This window comes from Aureobasidium melanogenum (assembly GCF_000721775.1).
Source record: "Aureobasidium melanogenum CBS 110374 unplaced genomic scaffold scaffold_4, whole genome shotgun sequence".
Lineage (NCBI taxonomy): Eukaryota > Fungi > Ascomycota > Dothideomycetes > Dothideales > Saccotheciaceae > Aureobasidium > Aureobasidium melanogenum.
Window position 1 is genome coordinate 279,833 of NW_024470056.1, and position 17,277 is coordinate 297,109.

The window sequence follows — 17,277 nt, forward strand, 5'->3', positions numbered from 1 at the left end:
CCGTCGCGAGCGCTCAAGGTCGAGATCTGGAGAGCGCAGGAGACACAGAAGTCGCTCACCAAGGGACAGAAGGGAAAGGGATGGAGAGAGACGCAGGCGTTATGATTGAATGACTAGACGATTGGCCAAACGGCCAGATTATGAACAAGGCTGAAGGAACAGCATGGATGTGGACAAGGCTGAGGGAACCAGCAGAGCCTGGAAGATCAAGGCCCTGCAAGTCAAGCTCCATCATAATGCAGATCAAAAGCTTGGTTTGCTGATGGTGGAGGCCAAGTTTGGCGGGGAAGTGCATCATATGCATGCTCGTTCAGGGACACGCAATGCCATTAACGCCATTGATGCAATTGAACACATGCAGTTTCTCCTTTAACCGTCTGTTACCTATAACTATTCCGTCCCTAGTCCCTGCATTCTTCTAAACCCTCCTCATTGACCCTTGAATCTTCACATCTCCATTTCAAACATGACGGACAAGCTCAGCGACGCACACTTCGATGCTACCGCAGCAGCTCTCGACCACATCACCAACCAAGCTGCCACTCCCGAAGACCCTAAGAATACTCTACACAGCCCTTCCAACCACCAAAAGTCGCACTCATGGCTCAAGCGCATCTTCCCCTACGATAGTCTCGAGGCAATGGAGTCGGCCTGGCACATGGGAAACTACGTCATGGACCGCAAGACTGGCGAAAAGTCCTTTGAGCCCATGAGCATCTATGTGCGTGTGGGTATGCATGCTCTGTACTATGGATCCGAGCAAGAGAAAGCCCTGCACTGGAAACGCACGATCAAGCTTCTGGAAGACCAGAGCAAGAAGATGGGAAAGCAATATGATGACCCGGCCAGTGTCGACCACATTGTTCCTTTCATCGAGAGCTTCGACTTGCAGGAGAGCATGTCTGAGATGAAGGAGCCAAACCCTGCCAAGTACAAGAACTTCAACGAGTTCTTCTCGAGAGAGATTCGCGAGGATGCTAGACCAATCGACGAGCCAGGCAATGTGAGTTCTCGTACTCATTACTTCACTCTACAATCAACCACTGACCAGGTGTCAAACAGGATCTCGTCGTCTCCTCCCCTGCAGATTGCCGTCTGACAGCTTTCCCCACCGTCGACCTCGCCACAAAGTACTGGATCAAAGGCTTCGGCTTCACCATCGAGAAACTCCTCAACTCAGCCCAACTCGCATCCACCTTCAACAACGGTTCTATCGTAATCGCTCGTCTCGCGCCTCAAGACTACCACCGCTGGCACTCTCCCGTCTCCGGTATGATCGAGAGCATCACCGAGATTCCTGGTGCATACTACACCGTAAACCCGCAAGCCATCAACGAAGCAGGCACGCTAGATGTGTTCTGTGAAAACAGACGCAGTGTCATGATTGTGAAGCGCGCTGGCACTAACTCAAGGGTTGCTATTATCGCTGTGGGTGCCATGTTGGTTGGCAGCATCAAATACAACCCTGGCATTGATGTTGGTAGAGAAATCAGAAGGGGAGAGTGTTTGGGCGCTTTCCAGTATGGCGGCAGTACAGTCATCAATCTTTACCAGGAAGGAGACGTTACCTTGGATGAGGATTTGGTTCGTAACTCTACAAAGGAGGTTTGTGAGACTCTTGTCAAGGTTGGCTGGAGAGTTGGCGCTGGACCTGGTGCTTCTGCTTAGAAGGCTGTGATAAGGTCGAGTGTGTTGCAAAAGAGTAGAGGTATTGGTGCGCTGCCTGGGCATTCTGGACATGCGCATAGGCAGGGATATACCAGCAGACAAATCCCTACGATTCCATCGCCTGCCAGGTCTACTAAGAAGCGCTTTTGGAGAAGAGGACTGCGCTGCAACATATCATGAAGTAAAAAGATAGTTCAAACGAAAGTAACGATGTCCCACGATTAAAATTTTGCAAGATTCGTAACGTTGGTATAAACTTTTGACTCTGACAAGAATGCCTTTCTTTTCCTCGTCCGTCTCAAAGAGTGTCAAGTGTCTCCTCTGCACCCAGCCAATCTCTCGCATCACCACGATATGCAAAAACCGAACGACCATTCCCCGTCCCTCGTGTCTTGACTTCTTCCATCGCAAGCATATCTCCACTCTCTGCCCCATCATCATCATCATCCTCACCCGGCCAATCCCTCCAAATCTCAACTCCATCCCAACCCCCCTGCTTCTTCGCCATCCCAGCAACCCTTTTTGCTTGCTCCAAATCCGCAACTTCGAAAAGCACGATTTTGGCTTTGACCTCCGCTGCAATTTCTAACAGGCGAGGGTAGAAGATGTCGCCTTGGTCGATTTCTGCAGAGGAGGTGGGGTGAGAAGGAGGGACCAGGGCTAAACGCGGTTCGTAGCGTTTTACGGATCGTTGGGTTGTGGTGTTAAAGGCGTGGGGGGATATGTAGGGGGGATTTGAAATGAGGATGTCCCAGTGGGTAGAGTGGGGGTAAGGTGAGGTGGTTGAGTAGTTGTGCAGTGCAGAGGCTAGGGATGGTGGGTTGTTGCTTTTTTTGTTGGAGCTGGTGTCGGGAGCGAGGATGTCTGCCTGCAGGAAGTGCAGGGATGGGTTTGAGCCCAGGTAGCCTGCGCTGGCCAGACGATGCAGATTTTTGTTTGCGAGGTTCAAGGCTTGAGTGGATATATCTACACCCACAACCTCCAAGAATTGAGGAGGTTGACCGTGTTTTCGTCTGTGTTTGGCTTCGTAATGTGCTAGTAACGGTATACAACCAGTTCCCGTACACAAATCCAAGATCTTGAGATGATTTGGAAGATTCTTCCTTTGAAGCAACCTTTCAATCAAGAAAGTCACCGAAGCAGCAGTTTCTTGCCTACCCTCCTTTGCGTAAACGATAACGAATCTACGGAGAGAAAACACCTACAAATAAAAGCCTTACCTTGGTATCAAAACACCTGGCTCGCAAGCAATCTCAAGGTCGCCAAAGTATTCAGTGCCTATGATGTATTGCAATGGCTTGCCATGAGCTCTATCGACACATAGCTTTTTGAGCTGTTGTTGTGTACTGTAGCTGTCAAGACTTTGCTCGTTTTGCTGTTGCGACAAGACATGTTCTTTCAGCCATCGTAGTTCGTTCTTCGCAGAGGCAAGGTCGCGTGTGCCTTGTAGTACAAGAGGCAACAATGAGTCGATCTTGCGTGCCTGATGCAGGATACGAGGCGATAGTCGTGGCATCCGTGATAGCAATCAATGATAATTGTGCTGGTGGCACAAAGCCGATATGTAAGACCCTATGGTAGTCAGCGTCGATGTCGCGGACAAAGAACGGAGCCGAAGCGTCCATATTTTGCACTTCCGAGTTTTGCCAAGCACTTCACACAAGCAATGCCGAGTTACAACCAAGATCCGTTCGATCCTTTCCATCTTGTTTCCAAGCCACAATTGTGGAGATGTTGCATGTCAAACTGGTTACTTGGAACGACAGCTTCTGAACCACTCGGTCGTTCTTCGTTGCATATGTCGTCGTTCGTTACTGAGCGGATATCAAGGCCCTTGGACGGAGAAGTCTCGGGTTGCAAGTTGATGGTATCTGCTGTTTGATGCATCGGAAGCTGCACCAAGCTCCAAGCTCATATCCTTCGTGGCGACGTTGTTGCATCGCTCGGAGTTGTTATCTGTGTTTCGCATCACAGCGAACCCTATTGTGCTACGATATCTACGTAGTTGGCTGGCCTGATTGATTGGTACTGAACGGCAGGCTCGGGCCGGACGAGGTAATTCAATCGTTATTGCGGACGAACCCTTTGTCGATGAGACACATGAGAGGAAGATGATGTTGATATTCCTGCACGCGATATGACAGACTGCTCGATTGACGTATTCTCGAATCATTCTCGAAGCCGGACAATGACATGACTATGCAGAACCATGTTCTTTTTGCGCATCCCGCACGACAAAGCTGCGTAACGCTACGATCACAGATGACTGGTGATACCGGCGATCCTCAGGCAATTCTGAAGCAGCAATAATGCTTGTTGAGTCAACACAATCGATGCAATGTTGACAGCTCGGAATGGTGCTCCACATATCGGCACGCCTTTCCGACGTCACCGCTATGTTTTTTCGCTTTCTATGCGAGGCCAGTCCCAATGCTCTCTTTTGTTGGACCTTAATCAAAAGCCCCTGCGCTGTGATGGCAAAATCGCGCTTTACTGCTGTTTTGATGAGTGGTTTACTTACCGGATCGTAGGCCGAGAGATGACCACCTCTTGCATTCGCTGTGCACTGTTCGAGCGTACGTGTGTAGAACAGAATAGGCACCTTAACGTAGATATGATAGGGCTTCAGTTGCCGGATACTCGATGCCGTGTGCGCAAAGGTCTGATATATAAACACGATGCTGGTCCTTCTCAGCAATATATAAAATTTCCTCCTAACAGCCCCCTACACCACATCACAAACACCGTATATCCAACCACTACTTCGCTAACATCGAGTCAATCGACCATATCTATACCATACGTCCAACTCTCCTCTCTAGCATCATGACTTCTTACGACAACCTCTCACTTCGCATCGTCCCTCACATCGTGGATGAGATTGCAAATACTGCGCCTAACACAAAATGGGTGGAAGTACCGCGAAACAACGACAACCTCCAAGATGGATACAAGACTCTGACATTTGGCCAACTATCACAAGCTGTCAGCAGGATGGCTCGCTGGATCGAGAAGACTATCGGAACCAGCACTTCGAGAGAAACCATCACATTTATGGACCGTCAGAATGACATAAGATATATCTTCGCCATTATTGCATCTATGAAGACTGGATACAAAATTCTCCTTGCTTCAACACGCAATAGTGAAGATGGTCAACGCGCAATCCTTCAAAGGACTCAAAGCAAGAAGTTCCTGCATGGGCAAGGCATGAGAGAGGAGATTCTTGCCCTACAAGACGAGGAGACGCCGCTTGAAGCCTTTGAGGTTCCTCCAATGGATTACTTCTTCGATGGAGACGATGTCGAACATTACGAGGGCACCGTCAGCAGTGACCCTAATGAGATCGTCGCTATCATTCATACTTCAGGCTCGACCGGCATTCCTAAGCCCATCTACCTCCGCAATGGCTACATCGCTTGTCTCGACCGCATGCGCCAACTTCCCGCCCCTAATGGCCGTCAAACCAGAGCACAAAAGTTTGCTGGAACCGATAGATCCTTCTGCAGTCTGCCATGGTTCCACGCTATGGGCTTCTTCATGGCATTGAGATCTATCTTCTCACAAGGACCCCTCGTGCTCCCTCCCGTCGGCCGCACACCGAACGCAGATCTCACCCTTCAGATTCTCCAAGTCGCTAAGCCGGCGACTGGTTTCTTCCCTCCCGCCATTCTTGAAGATATCGTGGATGCTCCCGGCGGTATGGAAGCACTTTCCACGCTCGACTTGATCTTTTTCGCCGGCGCTCCCTTGGCTCAAGAAGTCGGTGATCGAATTGCTGAGGTTACCCGCATTCAGACCATCATTGGTTCTACGGAAGGCACATTGTGGGACAGTCACATCACTGAAGACCGTAAGGACTGGGGCTGGTTCGAGTGGTGCGAACACACTGGAGCTGTCATGGAGCCTTCTGGCGACCTCCATGAGATGGTCATCAAACGTATGCCCGGCAACCCAACCCAAGGCGCTTTCTGGAGTTTCCCCGAGCTCGACGAGTACCGCACTAAGGATCTCTATGAGGAGCATCCTACCAAGAAGGGTCTTTGGAAGTACAAGGGCCGCAACGACGATGTTATTGTCCTCAGCAACGGCGAGAAATTTAACCCTGTCATGTTCGAGAAGGACATTGAGGGACATCCGGCAGTCAGAGGTGCTATGGTAGTTGGCCAAGGCCGCTTCCAAGCCGGCTTGATTCTTGAGACCAACACCAAGACCGATCCCGAGGCATTCCTCGAGCAAATTTGGCCTGCGGTTGAGAGAGCCAATGAGAAGATGGCAGCTCATGGCAGAGTCTGGAAGTCAAAGATTGCTATTGCCAATCCTCAAAAGCCATTCCAGAGAGCTCCCAAGGGCAGCATCATGCGTCGCAAGACCAATGAGCTCTACAAGGCCGAGATCGAGGCTCTGTATTCCAACGAAGGCTCAGCTGAATCGCTTGGTCAGCTCGATGTCAACGCTGACGACGCTGCTATTCGCGATTTTGTCAAGCAAGCTATCCGTCTTGCTCTGCCCAAGGTTCCTGAGCATTTCGATGATGAAGGCTATGAAGCTGACCTCTTCTCCTTCGGTATCGACTCTCTCCAGGTGCTTGCGCTCGCAAACACTATCGGTCATGCATTGCCCAAGAAGGAGGGTTCGCGTGATGCCGCTTTTAAGCCTCGCATGGTCTACAGTAACCCTACCATTGATGCTCTCACCAAGGCAGTCGGTAACATCCTTCGTGGCCAGGATGCGAATGGCACTTCAACCAAATCGCGAGAGCAGAACATGGATGAGGTTATCAAGAAGTACACCCGAACCCTACCTTCGCCTGTGCAATACAACCCTCGTCAGCACAACCATGTAGTTGTTCTCACCGGTAGCACAGGCTCCCTGGGTAACTACCTGCTCGAAGGCTTGATCACAAACCCTGTAGTGGAGAAGGTATACTGTCTCAACCGTTCCGACGCCCAGAGCCGCCAAAAGCGCAGTTTCGAAGAACGCGGTGCAAACCCAGACTTCTCTAAAGTCGTCTTCCTACAAGCCTCATTCGGAAAGGAGAACTTTGGTCTTTCTGAAAAGGTATACAGCGAGCTGAAAGACTCGGTCGACGTGTTCATTCACAATGCGTGGGCAGTGGACTTCAACATGGGTCTTGAGTCGTTCGAGGAGACTCATATTATGGGTACTCGTCGCGTGATTGACTTCAGCGCTGAGGCTCAGTACCATCCTCACATTGTCTTCATCTCATCCATCGCCAGTACTGGTAACTGGCTTGGTAGCGGACACTCAGGCTTTGTCCCTGAAGTATTCATGCAAGACAACAGCTTGCCTTTCGCTCAAGGCTATGGCGAAAGCAAGCATATCGCCAGCTCGATATTGGCTATTGCAGCCCAACAGTCCAACATTCCCTCCACCATCGTACGTGTAGGTCAATTAGCCGGCCCCGCCGCAGAAAAAGGCCTCTGGAACCGTCAAGAATGGCTTCCATCCATTGTCGCCTCATCAAAGGCCATTGGCAAAATCCCTCGCACACTTGGTAATGAAGACATCGTAGATTGGGTGCCTACAGACGCAGCAGCAAAGATCTTGATCGATCTCACTCGCACCAGATTGCGTACACAAGAAGCAGAGAAACTGGATACTTTCCACTTGGTCAATCCTTGCACCGTGCAGTGGAAACAGCTTGTTCCTGCCGTTGTGGAGTTTTACGCTTCTCAAGGTACTTCGATCTCTATTGTTGAGTTCTCTGACTGGCTGGATGAGATGAAGAGACTCGAGGTCACAGAAGAAAACATGAGAAACATCCCTGGATTGAAGTTGCTGGACTTTTACGAAGGGTTGGCTGTTGAGGAGGGCAGTCTTCCTAGATTGGCGACTGATAGGACTGCAGAGGCTAGTGTTACATTGAGAGAGTTGGGACCTGTAAATGCTGATTTGATGGTGAACTGGTGTAAGCAGTGGCAGTTCTAAACGTGTTTGTATACAACGGGGTTGTGGTTAGGGCGTTTGTGGTTGGGTTTTGATGTTAGCGAGCGAGCTTTACAATTCGTATTCAATCTATCTTCTACCACTTTCTATCGACACGATACAGAACATGATTTTATGCTTCTTTTGTCAGCTGGGGCCGTCAATAAGCAGCTGTCTTAACCATGTCTGATGAGCAGAAGGTTCACAAAGAGGGCCAAATGCGAAATAGAGCAGTCTTCAAAGGGGCGTCTGATTCATTGCGAAGTATGTACATTACGGCATGCGTTTATTGTTGAGTAGAGGCTTGTTTACCAGACTCATGGTGGTGCTTTCCCTCAGCCTCCTTATCGGTCTGTTTCTGCAAATAATCGGACACGGAGCTGCTAGTGGCGATGAGCAGGTTGAACAGGGCTTCTTGGATGGAGTGAAGACCGGGGCCGCCGGCGAGAAGGATCTTGTGGGATGAACCGTCGACAAGAACGGCTTCGTAAGTCTGTTTGCCCTCTTGCTTCTTGGCGCGCAGGACGATGCGGAAGGTGTCGGGGAAGAGCACGGCGGCGTTGGCTGGATAGGAAGAGACGGTCAGCGATTGATAGATGGTAGGCAGGACAGGTAGACGTACAGAGGATTTGATCACGGAAGAAGGTTTCTTCGGCCATTGTTGCGGATTGATTGGTCTGTTGATGCGATGTTAGTGCTTGCTTGATCCAATGATTGCATGCAGCAAGAACACACCTATAGATAGAGCGTGGTATAGGGCAAGACTAGGAATAGATTGGATTCTGGAAGAGAAGGAGGAGAGATGGTGGGGTTGGACCTGGAGGACAATCTATCTCAATTCAACATGACGTGACTGCTTCTTCCTTCTTCCGCGTGTTCCTGCCTGCTAGTCATGCCCGTTTAGTTACGTCTCCTCGAGTGCCTGCCGTCGTAAGGCTGTCGACGTCATGCGACCATGCGATAAGCCACCGATAACCGGGGGTAATCCAACGGTGAATTTATCTCCGTCTAGCTCGGCAGAAGCTCACGAGGTCAACTTCTCTTGCAGCACAGCATTCGTTCAGAAGACATGAAATAACTCAATATCATTGTCGGTCAAGACTCCAACGCCTATCACGTAGCGGAATGGAGAAGCCAGAAAACGACAAGCCAGGCAACATGAACATCTCATCCCGCGAAGCCTCCTTCGCTGTTCGTACATCTCCTTCCTTCGCTGCCACATCACTCCGCTGTGTCGCATGTGCCTGGCTTCCGGATTGTCATTTTTGAGCTCTTGCCATCTCCTGTGTCTTCTCCCTCAAGCCGGTCAGAGCCAGCAAGACGCTGTGAGCTGCAGGTCCATTCATGTGTCCTTGAAAATCCGCTCCGCTTCTCTTCTCCTTCCAAAGCACTTTGGCCACAATAGATGGATCCCCCGTCTTTGCTGCAATATTTTCAGCTTGGATAGAAAAGCTCTTGCCCTGGGGAATGGCGGCCGGCATGTCTTCTGCGAGTCCGTCAGCATCTGTGCTAGCTTACACAGTTTGGTCTTGCTTACTCAGTATCTTCTTCTGCATCTGCTTGCAAGAGTTCTTCTCGTCTCGAAGTAATGTCGAGACTTTCATGCCCGTCGAATGAGTAGTGTTTGACGACATCGTGGACGGCATGTTGAAGAAAGATCGTTGAGGTGGTGATAAGACTGGGAACCAGGGCGGGGCTCCAAAGATATCTGGCACAGCATGGTGAGTACAATATTTCCTTGTTCTTCAAGTTGGAGAGCCGATGCTCCAAATCAAGGTCCTGTGACGTGGCTGTACGACCACTCTATAGGCTGCCCTTTGTTACAGTCTGCGGGAACCTGCATCTCTTCATCTCCACTTTGGTCTGGTAGGTAGCTCAATTTCCTCCCCTGATGTACAGCAAAGTCGCTATCATGCATCAAGACACAAAGAAAGAGATAGTGTTAAGAATTGCAACTTGGATGTCATTGGATTGGTTTGGGAGGCCCTCATCCTATCTGGACATGCCATCTCAGCTCTTCGACAAATTGCCTGCTGCCCAACCTCGTAAAATTCATCGGGCCGTTGCTTTTGTCCAGTTTTTGAATCTGCGATGAGAAATCTTACTGAGCAGCATGGGTGTTCCTCTTGTTGACCTGCAGCGACGTGACGTGCTCTTCGAACCCAGTTGAGTCATGAGCGAATCCCATTGCTCCCTTGCCAGTCTTTCCTTTTCGGCGCGCATTGCATCCTCCCGCTGCTTTCTGTCCGATTCTTCGCTGTCCACAGGACCCTCATCAATCTCCTGTATAGCATGCTCTTTCTCAACATCCTTTTCTGCAGCGCGCTCCTCATTCTTGCGCTGCTCGGCGAGCTTTTTGGCCTTGGTGTTGGGATCCTCACAGACCATGATCATGATGCGCAGATTTGAGAGTGCTTCAACAGGAGTAGGACAAAACTTCGTCTGTAAAAGAGGCTCATCTTCGCCGAGAATGGTAAGGGTTGCAGTGTAGAGGTTTACCTTGTCGAAGGGTTTCTGCACATGAACCTGGTACTTGTCGCCGTACTCTGGAAACTTCTCCTGGGCTGACTCTGGATAGAAGTGTTATTAGAGGCTTGGACAGGAGTGAGGATCAATGACTTACGGTGTAGACCACGACAGAGAGTCCAGCCTCCAGCGCTTTCAGCCTTGTCAGCCTTTCTGACGGTGGCTCTACCTTTGAAGAATGCGCCGATGCGGCGGAAACGTCTCTTTATGACCTCCCGATTCGGCCCAGTCATGATTGTTATTGGCGCGACAAGTTGTTGGAGATGGGTAAAGTTGTTGTTGTTCGGCGTGGTTGTGAAGACTTTGGATCGAAGGTGATGGTACTGACTACAGCGCAAATCAATATTCCGCTTTCATCGAACATTTTCGCTCGAGCACGTGCATCGACACGGGCGACTGATCGTGTCGAGTGGACGCCGCCATCATCTCTTGAGCAGTGGGCTAAACATCGTGCAGTTCATCAGACTCCTGTCACCTCACCGTTATAAGGGGGAATTTTGATCCTGGGTACGCCCTCACCATGTTTGCAGGTCTGTAATTTCTCTCGTATCCTCATCACAACAAAGGACACACTTTGTACCATCAAAAGGCACAATCGTTTACGGAAGCATAGACGTGTCCACAGAGAGCTAATAATTGTGGCCAATGTCATGTTTCCTGATACTACTGTGCGTTTATATAGCTGCATATGTCACACACTTTGGCACAGGGAGAGAACTCAAAACATCATGTCAACAGGAGAGATCATTTCATTTGACTGATCTTTTCAGCTCATTTCTGCTCGAAGCACTCTCACTTCACAACAGTAGAGCTTTCCTCGTTGGCCTCGCACTGCCTGTGCTCCGTTCAGCACCTGGCCTTCCTTTGCTTCAACCATGGAATCTCTCAGCCCTCCACTCTGCGCGTCTCTGCAGCCAGTAATACAGTCCAGCCAGTGCTTCTTCGCTGGTGCTCTTGCATCCACCCCTGAGAATGCATCTGCCGTCGACGATCAACTTTGCTTGATACTGCTGGTGACCGCGCATACGGCAAGTGTAGCAGGCTGCCACCACGATGCTGCAGGTCTTGCCTGGCAAGATGATGGAGCAGTAGTCTGGAAGGTGTTAGGGGCCAAGATCTGAAGAAAGGGGGAAGAGGGTGAGGTACTCAAGATGTTGTAGCGAGAGATCTCGCTGTCGAGCTCTGCACTCACGGTAGGTGGGTGGTAGTTCATGATGAGTTCTGGAAGATTGAAGACGGATGTTTGGATCTGTTTCCTTGTGCTTCTGGTTTGTTTGTAGGAGTTGTCGTCTTTTTCGTGACGATTTGTGAGTGCTGGTGGAAGAATGAAAGACAGCATTTTATACAAACCCTCGACATATGAAATCGTATGCGCTTAGTCGTCGAGCATGATTTTTTGGGTTTTCGACCTGCTGTTTGCTACTGACAATAACTGGATTGCTTGGCCCTGATTGCTACAGCATGTAACAATGCATTGCTGCTGCTGAGCAATACCGTCAAACATGATACTACCAGCGGCTCAAGTCTACATCTTGCGCTCATTCCATCTTCATCTTCGCAGAAGACTTGTTATACCCATAGTTTCATGTAGAATACTGCGTTCGGCCACTTGATCGGGCTGATGATTGGAATCACGCTCACGTAGATTTCCTCTGCTGTCGATTCAATACCTGCCAATATACTGGGCTGTTGCGATTGCACTCACCGAGCTTAGGATGTATTGTAATGTTATAGAGCTTGGTGGTAACTTATGCAAACTAATTATATAGCCTGCACAAATATGTGTAGCATTTCTTGGCAATGACGTGCATCAAGTGCTTCTTGTGGCCTCCTCCCTTCGCTCACAATATCCATCCCCCTTCTGCTCCGATCCTTCCTCATAGATCAATTAAGCACACTCCCGACTTCTGTAAAAGCTCAATTGTCAAAAACACATACTGTCACATGCTGTAGATAGCACGCCTGTACTAGTATTCAAAGGCAGACATCGGATATACCGTTCACACAATCTCCGGAACTCTACTTTGGCTTGACTTTATCAATCGTCCTTCTGCCGCCGTCATTGACAAGTTTGAATCGACTTATTTCATCCTACTCTATTCAAATACCCATCCAAAAACTCGCAGAAATGGCAGCCATCTCTTCTTTCTTCAGACAATCAACCTGGATCCCTAACCCCGAGCTGACCGAAAAGAACCTGCCTAACCAAGCTGGCCGCGTCTTCATCGTCACTGGCGGCTACGCAGGCATCGGCTACGAACTCAGCAAAATCTTGTACCAGCATGATGGCACCGTTTACGTAGCTGGACGCTCTGAAGCAAAGGGAAACAAAGCCATTGAGGAAATTCGCAATGCAGTGCCTAACTCGAAGGGCAAGCTTGTGTTCATGCATGTTGATTTGGCAGACTTGACTACTATCAAGCCTGGTGTTGAGAAGTTTTTGGCGCAAGAGTCGAGGTTGGATGTTTTGACTAATAATGCTGGTGTACGTTGTAGTGATGATTTGATGTTGTGCTAAAGATTACTGACGGAGATATAAAGGTCATGACGCCACCCAGTGGCTCCAAGACTGCCCAAGGCTATGAACTCCAAATGGGCACAAACGTACTTGGCTCCTTCCTGCTCACCAAGCTCCTACTTCCCATCATCGAAAAGACAGCCGCCTCCTCACCTGCAGGATCGACTCGCGTGACCTTCGCTGGCTCTCTTGCCGTCGACCTCATGTCCCCAACTGGAGCCGTAACTTGGACAAATGGCGAACCCACCGTTCACAGCTCGCAGCAAACCAACTACGGTCAATCCAAAGCCGGAAACGCTCTTCTCGCCAGCGCATTACGCCGCCGCTACGGAAAATCCGGCATCATTTCCAACGCATGGAACCCCGGAAACCTCAAGTCCGAGCTTCAGAGACACCAGTCAGCTGTAGAAGCCATGTTCATCGGTATGCTTACCTATCCAGTTCACCTTGGTGCCTATACCGAGCTTTTCGCTGGTTGGGGTGAGGAAGCTGGACGTTCTGAGAATGCTGGCAAGTTCATTATTCCATGGGGTCGATTTGGCCCCGTGCGTTCGGACGTCGCTGAGGCGATGGAGAATGGTGGTGATGAGAAGCTGTGGGAGTGGTGTGAGAAGGCCTCTGCACAGTATGCTTGATTTCAATGATGATTCATGTCGGATTTATGATTTTGGAGGCGCACGGTAGTTCGCAGATTGATGGAGATGTTCTTTGAGAGTGGAAATTACAACATTCCTTCAGACTGAGTTAGAGTTCACAATGTATTAGATATTTGGACAGCTTAATTCATCGTATGTCTATTTGCTATCAATGGTTTCTTATGCGACTGCCAGCCAACACCACAACCATTCCGCCTCGAGCCAAATACGATGAAGAAGTAATTATATTAAACTCATCCGACCGCCAGCAACCCAAACAAAAGATACGTCCGCTTGTAGTAGTCGCCAGAACTCTTTCTCAGACGCTCGAGTGAGGCATCTTCCAATTCGGTCTTGTGTGTGAGATCCTTGATTGCATCGTCAAAGCCAGGTGTTCTGATGCTGGGTTTTGAGACAGAGAGGATCTTGTCCAGATAAAGCAGGTCAAAGGTTGCTTGAATGAGCTTGGGGGCTCGTTCGTCTGATGAGTTCAAGAGTGTGGTAACATCAGTGTCGTCTCCTTCTTTGACGGTATCTCCTTCAGAGTCCTTCGCAGGAATGACCCCGTTGTCTCCGTTGGATGAATCTGTGGTTGCGGTCGAGCCATTGGTGTTGCTTGTGTTTAGCAGATTGTCGTTAAGCGAATCGAGGATAGTCTTTTGTAATCTGCTCTTGAGTATGGATACGGCAGGAGGCGTCCATAGATCACTACCAACAGTCTTCATTGTCCTACACGTCTCATGCAGATATTTGAAACAGGCTGGTGATGGTTGAACGGGAAGCGGTGGAGAACCTTCCCACAATGCTGTATGTGGAGGACGAACGAAAAGCTTGGCTGTGGCTCTGTTCTGTCCTTGTGACTTTTCTAGAACCTGCTCAGCAAGCATTTCGTGTAGCTTCTGAACAAGTGATGATGGTGGTTTGCTAGACGACGGTTGTGTCTCGCCGCGAGATGCCTGATGAGCTAACTCTCTCACGAGTCGCAATGTTCGGACCGTACGGCCCTTTCTCTCAACATACGACTGAATGTTTTCGTATGCATTCTTGAGCGACTTGGCTTTTTCCGATGCGAGCAGTTTCTGCAATTCATCAGGATCCTCCCTAGCCAACAAGTCTTGAGGAGAATCAATTTCGAAGTCATCTTCAATGTCAAGATCGAGATCATCGTGCCATCTGTCGTCACGCATTGCCTTGATTGTAGTGGACCAAGTAGCCAAGTCTGAAGACCATATGTTGAACGACTGCACAAGACTTTGCAAAGAAGCATCCTTGCCATGTGAAGCATTGTTTACCAAATTCCTGAATATTATTGAACCTTTTCCAGGTTCGATGTCCAGGTTCGAAGGATCCCATAAATCGGGAGCGGGTTCAGAATTGATTGTGGATTGGATTTTCTCACCCCTCAAATAGGGACTGACGATGTCATCAACATCGACAAATTCGACCACCAATGCTCGGAGACGGCGATTGAAGGAGGCACGCAGTTCCTCGAAGAACTCTGACGGATCGAGGCCTGGTAATTTTCGATCGGCAGAGAGAGAACGCGTTATGAACTCTTTGCGAAGCGTGACAATGACCGAGATGTCCTGAGTGTCGTCGAGAAGTTGATTCAATCCTTGCATGAGCGATGATCTTGCCTTGGCAACCCACTTCTTAAGTACAATTGCGGAAGCAGACACTTGCAGCTGATCATGTCTAAGCCAAGGGGTGAATTTGCGCACATCATCAGGAATCCAAGGCTCGTAGATGTCGAGATTCAGCTCCGGCATGTCTTGTATTGCTGAGTCTTGAAGTAGTGGTTCATCCTGTAATCTGCCAAGAAGAGTGGAGAGCTGTTTGGGAAAGATGGCTTGCACTTCTTTGATGGTCGTGATGAGTGATCCCAAAGCGTTGTGGAGGTCGGTCTGTGTAGGATTCTCAATCATGTCACCAAGACTCGAGGCTCGTACGTGCAAGAAGTGGTTCAAAACATCTGTTGGGGTGGAAGTAGTTGCAAGAGAGTAAGCAGCCAATGTGTCGATCAAAGCGGACTTTTCTAAGGTTGCAGAGGCCAGGCGCTTGTCGATATGACTTAGCAGTTTACGACGGAGCGAAGTCAGCTTTGACTTCAGGTTGTCAAGCAATGCTGGTGGATCCGGAGATTTCGAAGCACTGCTGTACAACAACCTGGCAATGACAAGAAGCTTTGCAGCACGCAACGCAAGATTGCCTCTTTTGATTAGTTGCAGAGCCTGAGTCATACAACGTTGAAGGAGGGCAATATTCGAAGCGAGAGCATTGCGAGCATGAATGCGCTGCCTCTGAGCATTGGTGGTCCTCCGTTGATTGGCGGCAATTCTTTCAATAGCACGAGCATTGCATTTCTGACCAATTTCTCCGAGGCGTGTATCGACTGAATGTATCTGTTGGTCCATTTCGACAATGCGTTCGGCAGTGCTCAACAAGTCGCGGTAACTGTTGCCGACCAGGGAGCGCAACTTGTCCTTGTTCTCATTGATATTGGAGCGAAGCTGTTGCTCGAGCCGGCGCACAACCGGCACAGGGTACTGGAAAGCATCTTCCCACGACTTGAACTCCCTTGGGTTGGGAGCCTGGTTTGTGGTCATCTCCAGCGAATGGTTGTATACAATGAGTGTTATGCCAAGAAAGGAAGTGGTTGTTGTCCGTAAGGAGCGACTGCGATGCCGAGGTTCCTCCGTCCTCCTTCATCATGGTCGTGCACCTTGGCTTCAAGAGCACATTTGCATAGAAACGATCGTCAGGAGAGCTTCCAAGAAGCATAACAATTCAAGTCTGGTATCTGCTACAACTGTCACTCACGAACAATCATCACTTGGTCTCTTCGTGACCCATATCATACTGAATTCGACTAGTACAATCATCACCGACACCAATATGCCCGAGCCCTTGCATGACGCGAATGTTTCTCGTGTGCAAATCGAATTGCACGACTATGAAGATCTGAAAAGTACCAAAGCGCAACTGGACAAAGCTCGTCAAGAGGTGGAAAGAAGATACGAGGACTTGTCAAATTGCTGTCTGGACAACATGACCTATGCAAAGGCACAACTCGACCAAGCGAGACAAGTAGAACAAATTCGATATGAGAATTTGGAGCGGGTACACAGTCGACTTTTCGACTCCATGGCACGCTTCATTGCTGCTAAAAGCAGTCTTGCCCATCGTAGCACAGATGAGCTTGGAGATGACAATGATACATCGCTCCTTGGCCCTCTCCCAAGTGTGAAACCAAGAAGGATACGAGTTCCTACTAGAGAATCCACTGGGCCGTCGCGGCGTGCTTTCAGGCAGACTCGAGCCCGTGGAACTGCAACACCACCTGTCAGGCAGTCGCAAGATCCTGTCATCCTATTGCTTGCTTCACATGCATCTGAAAATGCTGAGCTGAAGGCACTCATGAGGATAGTAGCTACTGGCAATGCGAGTCAGGAGCAATTTCGCATTTTCGAAGGGCATATAGCTGAGTTGAAAGCGCAACTCAACGCTGACCAAACCCAGTCCACTATGCAGATAAAGTCAGAACATGTTGAATAGTTGAATAGCCAGTCGTGATTGGTGGTCAGAGGCTTTGTAGGTACATCCCTTCTCATATCAAGCACGATGCATATAGATATCTACACGTAACCTGTTCGGCGCTCCATTATTCCAAGCAGCCATGAGATGCCCAGGGAACAATGTCAGACGGAGCCACGTATCTGGCCCTAGCTAGTGCTATTGTGAGGATAATGAGCAGGACGTTGCGAGCGGTCTTGTTGCCTTTGATCCACTGGATGCCAATGAATGAGAGAAGAATCACAGTGATATTATTAATACCTGCCTGCAGAAGCGAGGCTTTCTCTGACACGCTTCGAGCCCAGTATACAAGCGGTTTACGGCACTTTGGTCAGACATGATATGCGAATCGGATGCAGAGCTCACCATGAACATGCTTTGTGTTTACTAGCGACAGCTGCCCACGGG

General features: G+C 49.4%; 7 protein-coding genes across 7 annotated transcripts; 3 read left to right on the top strand and 4 right to left on the bottom strand.

Annotated features, from left to right (window-relative positions):
* Window positions 1-466: 466 nt before the first annotated feature.
* M437DRAFT_82080 (uncharacterized protein) lies at window positions 467-1,668 on the top strand (the record flags this gene model as incomplete). The annotated part of the gene is made up of 2 exons (XM_041027680.1): window positions 467-1,003; window positions 1,063-1,668. The coding sequence occupies 2 exons, from the start codon at window positions 467-469 to the stop codon at window positions 1,666-1,668; spliced, it is 1,143 nt and encodes a 380-aa protein (XP_040882128.1).
* A 298-nt stretch (window positions 1,669-1,966) lies between these two features.
* M437DRAFT_42590 (modification methylase HemK) lies at window positions 1,967-3,184 on the bottom strand (the record flags this gene model as incomplete). The annotated part of the gene is made up of 2 exons (XM_041020607.1): window positions 1,967-2,822; window positions 2,889-3,184. The coding sequence occupies 2 exons, from the start codon at window positions 3,182-3,184 to the stop codon at window positions 1,967-1,969; spliced, it is 1,152 nt and encodes a 383-aa protein (XP_040882129.1).
* A 1,310-nt stretch (window positions 3,185-4,494) lies between these two features.
* Window positions 4,495-7,620, top strand: M437DRAFT_82082 (acetyl-CoA synthetase-like protein; the record flags this gene model as incomplete). Its single annotated transcript, XM_041027681.1, has 1 exon — window positions 4,495-7,620. One exon carries the CDS (start codon window positions 4,495-4,497, stop codon window positions 7,618-7,620), a length of 3,126 nt encoding a protein of 1,041 aa, XP_040882130.1.
* Window positions 7,621-7,903: 283 nt separating this feature from the next.
* M437DRAFT_63758 (uncharacterized protein) lies at window positions 7,904-8,276 on the bottom strand (the record flags this gene model as incomplete). Its single annotated transcript, XM_041024300.1, has 2 exons — window positions 7,904-8,181; window positions 8,240-8,276. 2 exons carry the CDS (start codon window positions 8,274-8,276, stop codon window positions 7,904-7,906), a joined length of 315 nt encoding a protein of 104 aa, XP_040882131.1.
* Window positions 8,277-9,669: 1,393 nt separating this feature from the next.
* On the bottom strand, window positions 9,670-11,356 carry M437DRAFT_43152 (uncharacterized protein; the record flags this gene model as incomplete). Its single annotated transcript, XM_041020692.1, has 4 exons — window positions 9,670-10,187; window positions 10,241-10,470; window positions 11,041-11,236; window positions 11,290-11,356. 4 exons carry the CDS (start codon window positions 11,354-11,356, stop codon window positions 9,670-9,672), a joined length of 1,011 nt encoding a protein of 336 aa, XP_040882132.1.
* A 915-nt stretch (window positions 11,357-12,271) lies between these two features.
* M437DRAFT_63760 (NAD(P)-binding protein) lies at window positions 12,272-13,296 on the top strand (the record flags this gene model as incomplete). The annotated part of the gene is made up of 2 exons (XM_041024301.1): window positions 12,272-12,628; window positions 12,685-13,296. 2 exons carry the CDS (start codon window positions 12,272-12,274, stop codon window positions 13,294-13,296), a joined length of 969 nt encoding a protein of 322 aa, XP_040882133.1.
* Window positions 13,297-13,550: 254 nt separating this feature from the next.
* M437DRAFT_82087 (uncharacterized protein) lies at window positions 13,551-15,902 on the bottom strand (the record flags this gene model as incomplete). Its single annotated transcript, XM_041027682.1, has 1 exon — window positions 13,551-15,902. The coding sequence occupies one exon, from the start codon at window positions 15,900-15,902 to the stop codon at window positions 13,551-13,553; it is 2,352 nt and encodes a 783-aa protein (XP_040882134.1).
* Window positions 15,903-17,277: the final 1,375 nt, after the last annotated feature.